Source organism: Wasmannia auropunctata, unplaced genomic scaffold (genome assembly GCF_000956235.1).
Source record: "Wasmannia auropunctata unplaced genomic scaffold, wasmannia.A_1.0 LD336101.1, whole genome shotgun sequence".
NCBI classification, from domain to species: domain Eukaryota; kingdom Metazoa; phylum Arthropoda; class Insecta; order Hymenoptera; family Formicidae; genus Wasmannia; species Wasmannia auropunctata.
The window spans coordinates 1,579,896-1,583,849 of NW_012026789.1; the positions used below are offsets into that span (position 1 = coordinate 1,579,896).

The 3,954-nt window shown below is 29.3% G+C and overlaps 2 protein-coding genes across 3 annotated transcripts in view; one reads left to right on the forward strand and one right to left on the reverse strand.

Annotated features, from left to right (window-relative positions):
- The first annotated feature begins 66 nt into the window (after positions 1 to 66).
- Positions 67 to 2,220, forward strand: LOC105458316 (geminin-like). Of its 2 annotated transcripts, none has more exons than XM_011703541.1 (5): positions 67 to 339; positions 1,039 to 1,160; positions 1,353 to 1,483; positions 1,587 to 1,765; positions 1,851 to 2,220. In XM_011703541.1, the coding sequence occupies exons 1-5, from the start codon at positions 301 to 303 to the stop codon at positions 1,908 to 1,910; spliced, it is 531 nt and encodes a 176-aa protein (XP_011701843.1). In that variant the 5' UTR covers positions 67 to 300; the 3' UTR covers positions 1,911 to 2,220. The 2 variants fall into 2 exon arrangements, with proteins under 2 accessions (XP_011701843.1, XP_011701850.1); XM_011703548.1 differs by having other exon boundaries at positions 1,042 to 1,160.
- Positions 2,221 to 2,734: 514 nt separating this feature from the next.
- LOC105461230 (multiple inositol polyphosphate phosphatase 1-like) overlaps positions 2,735 to 3,954 on the reverse strand; it is a 2,163-nt gene continuing 943 nt past the window's right edge. Inside the window, exons 3-6 of the mRNA XM_011707735.1 lie at positions 3,830 to 3,940; positions 3,645 to 3,754; positions 3,140 to 3,340; positions 2,735 to 3,058 (exon numbers count right to left, since the gene is read on the reverse strand). Coding sequence (XP_011706037.1) covers positions 2,884 to 3,058; positions 3,140 to 3,340; positions 3,645 to 3,754; positions 3,830 to 3,940 — 597 coding nt within the window. The 3' untranslated portion in view covers positions 2,735 to 2,883. The remainder of the gene's footprint in view (positions 3,059 to 3,139; positions 3,341 to 3,644; positions 3,755 to 3,829; positions 3,941 to 3,954) is intronic.

Sequence of the window (3,954 nt, forward strand, 5' to 3'; positions counted from 1 at the left end):
GTACGTAGTTCCTTTTTTGAAAACGTGGACGTGGGGCGCTAGTGTACGGAGGAGAATCGTCGGTCCACCCAAAAAGCCGGCGTGGCCTCTCTCACGCTTCTCTCTGCTTTCGAGAACCGCATGATTACCAATCAGAAAGTTATGTGTAACTGAAACTTCGTTCAAAAGATAGTATTCGCATCGCGACGCCGTATTATTCGTGAAAAATATATATATGAGCTGTCTTTTTGTAAGCCAATTGAGCGCTACGTTCCTCTTCAAATCTTGAATAATTACCTTTGTGGATAATTACCTTGTAGGATGAAACCGGTTATTAGTGCTGAAACGATTGCTTCTGAGGTTAGTGTTTGTATAAGTACGGATAGCATTTATTTCTCTTTTCACGCGAAACTCTCGAGAAAAGTGATGTTACAATATATGATTTTGCTGTATAAATATCTTCGTTCGACCAATAACGACAAGAAATAGAAAAGAATGTTTTTATAACTTATTTAATTCTCGAGTATATATTTCTCCAAGTACACACGATCGGAAGGTCGTTTCTTGTTCAATTGTGTTTACAATAAATGTCGAGAGGAAATTTTAAGCAGAAAATCATTAGTATAAAAACTTCCAGAATACTAGATTTCGGTTTAATTTTGTTAATAAAAAATAGCTGTGTGTGTGTTCAATAAATCATATACAGTTAATTATTATCATAGAAAATTGTATTGCATTTTGCCTTGGATTGAAAATATATCTAATATAGAGAATATTTTGCATAATTTATTATAAATTCACTGTATTTTTGTTTATTACTATACATAATTTGTTGCATTAAAAAGTTCATATTTAATAATAATAAATTTAAAATACCACTGTTCATTATTGTACATAATATTACATATTTTTCTTGGAAAAAAATAATATACTGCAAACAAAATCTATAAAAAATAATTTCAGATATGTTTAAAAAATAGAAGCAAAAAATATCTAAATTAATAAAATATATTAATGAAATAGTCTACAAGTATATCATAATTATTTCTTTTATTAAAGCAGGATAAAGTTAGAAAATCTTTACATGAACTACAACCCTCGGCTACTGATAAAGAAACTTTGGTTGGTGCTGATAGAATGATCAAATCTACTCAACAAGCAAAAGAAACAAAATCAAAAAAGTAAGTCTTCTCATTTCCACTTCTGTGTTTTCGTTTGATTGTAAAGAAATTGCAGAAAATATTTATAATTACATTTATATCCTTGAGATGCCTGATTAGAATACATGGAGAAGTTATTTCTTATAAAATTATTTGAAAGATGAAAATATTTTATGGAAAAGGTTGAATGCACTAAATCTATGTATATTTTAGGAATGTATCTACAAAAAAGAAAAAAGAGAAAGATGTAAAAAAACAAATAAATGTGACAATTAATAACAAGGCTGTTCAAACTGTATCAGAGGAAAAGAGGGAAATTGAAGTTGAGGATTTAACATGCACAAGTACATTTTTAAAATATTCTTATTTTCTTTTTTTTTACGTGTATGTTTGAATACTAGACTGTGTAAAAAATATCTATTTTCTATTTTAAAATATTTCTTTCAGATTTAGCCGGTCCTAGTGAAAATTACTGGCAAGTCCTGGCCGAAAGAAGACGAGTAGCACTTAAGGATGCTTTAGAAGAAAATAAAGAACTCGCAGAACGTGTCAAAAAGTTAGAGGAAGAAAAACGTATTTACAAAGAAATGTTGGATGAGACAAAAGCACTTGTTGAAGTGCTGCAGGTAATATTATATCTACATATATTATGTTGATACTATATTCAGTACCAATTATTATTTTATAACTATGTTATGTGTTTTATTGCAGGACATGATAGGCGATGACAGAAACGATATAAATAATTCATTAGAAGACAGTGTCCTTTAAGATTTAAGAGATTTTTTAAAGTTATAAGAAAGGTACGCGATTAGATTAATTATCGAGTCTCTATGTAAAATTGTTAAAAACAACCGAGCTGTCTCAAAAGCCGATGTAAATCTAATTCTTACAACATATATCGTGCCTTCTTTTTCACAACAATTTTACACAAGGATCGTAAACTTTTGTAGATTTTAACTATTAAGTGCTCTATTTTAAATAAGATTATTTTTCTGTAATATGTATATAATACAAGTTTAAAATATAATACTAAGAGAGATTTTAGAATGACTATAGAATAATGTATATACACGAAAAAGAGAAAGAGAATATTTTCACCAGCAAATTAGCGTTAAAAAAAGAACGATGTAAAAAATTTTCCATCACTAGATATAAATATTTTCAAACGATGTAGTAAAGCGAGAGAGAAAGGCTAAATGCAATATTTATAACTTGCCTCGTCGAAGTATTTTATTGTAAAAGCTTAGATGCTTTCAACAATTTTACATAAAAACTTGCTCATTTGCATCGTTTCTTTCTTGTAATCATTTAGTCATATAGATTTAGATTGAATCGTTATTCATTATTCAATATATATTTTATATCAATTTATTCCTATTATTTCTATGGACGAGTATATTACTGCATGCGGAAAAAAAATTTCATTTAATTCCACTTGATACTAGAAACATTTATCACTGTATATAAATAAAAAGAAACCTAATGTGATGATTGAATCCTTTATTAATAATTATGTACATAGAGATATACACAAAAATAAATCTCGATCTCTTTTACTGTACATTTTAAAAAACAGATTCTGAATTCATCAAAAAAACGAACCAGGTACGTTTCAGTCGAACTTTTCTTAGAAAAATATCTTTTTTCGAAAACTAAATTGTCACGTATTTTTATTTAGATATGTAAACAAATAGAAGAACGCATACGTATATGGCGTTACTGCAAAAATATTTTTTTGGCGTCAATTGTCTTGTTTTGTTGTATGGCACATAGCATCAAACTGGCATTCTTCATTGCGATCTGGATAAATCGCCCTCATAGTATCTAATGGACATGGCCTATCTTTCGGACAGCCTGGCAAATATAGCGGTCGTTCCTGAAGCATGAATAAAACACTGGGCCCGTAATATTCGCAACTAAAAAGAGAATAATTAGATAATTATATGTATATGACAGTATACGCATATGTATGATTTCATTTGGAAAAGGGCACATACTCGTACAAGACGAATGCCATGTTAGATGCAAACGTGTCAATAATACTGCTCCTCCAAGCTCTTTTGTCTTCCTTTTTGCGTAATATGAAGGAATCGTGCGTCAAAGGATGCGCATCTTTGGCTAGTCCGAGTAAGGCTATTAATTTCAAAATCGTGCCGGAATGTGTAAAATAAGCTGTAGTCATCGCCCCTTTTTTGGATCTGAGAAATAACATTCTTTTAATATACTGCGTTAACAATTTAATTATATTTAATTTGCGAAGATATTTACAATTAGACAATATTTGATTCTGCAAATTTCTAAAATTAAAAACAGTATTGGTTGAAGTGTTTTCTTTAATTTAAATCTATGATAAAAAAGATTTATGCATTTTCTTGATTTTATAATCCAATAAAAGATTGCAGTGTGAGAAAATGCAAGAATTTATACTGACATTTATATTGAAAATACAAGACTTTATATTAGATTTATTATTGCAATGTATGTATATATAAATGTGCATACCCGAAGGAGTCAAACATGTCTTTTAAGACTGCGCACGCTTGCTCGTAAGTTAATGAATAGCCATATCCGTCGATCCAATACAATTCTAAATCTTCTATATATTCAAAGACCTGTAAAATAAATTTAGAATTGAATGCGCGATTAAATCTTTCCATCTGTATAAAAAAAATTATTTTAAATCTCACCTTGAAATCATTTAATGAAAATATTTTACACCAAGGAGACACTGCACTCTGATTTAAAGCAGTTTCAAAAGCACACGTTATGTACATTAAATGTGCAATTTCTGAAACATACAGTGCATTATATG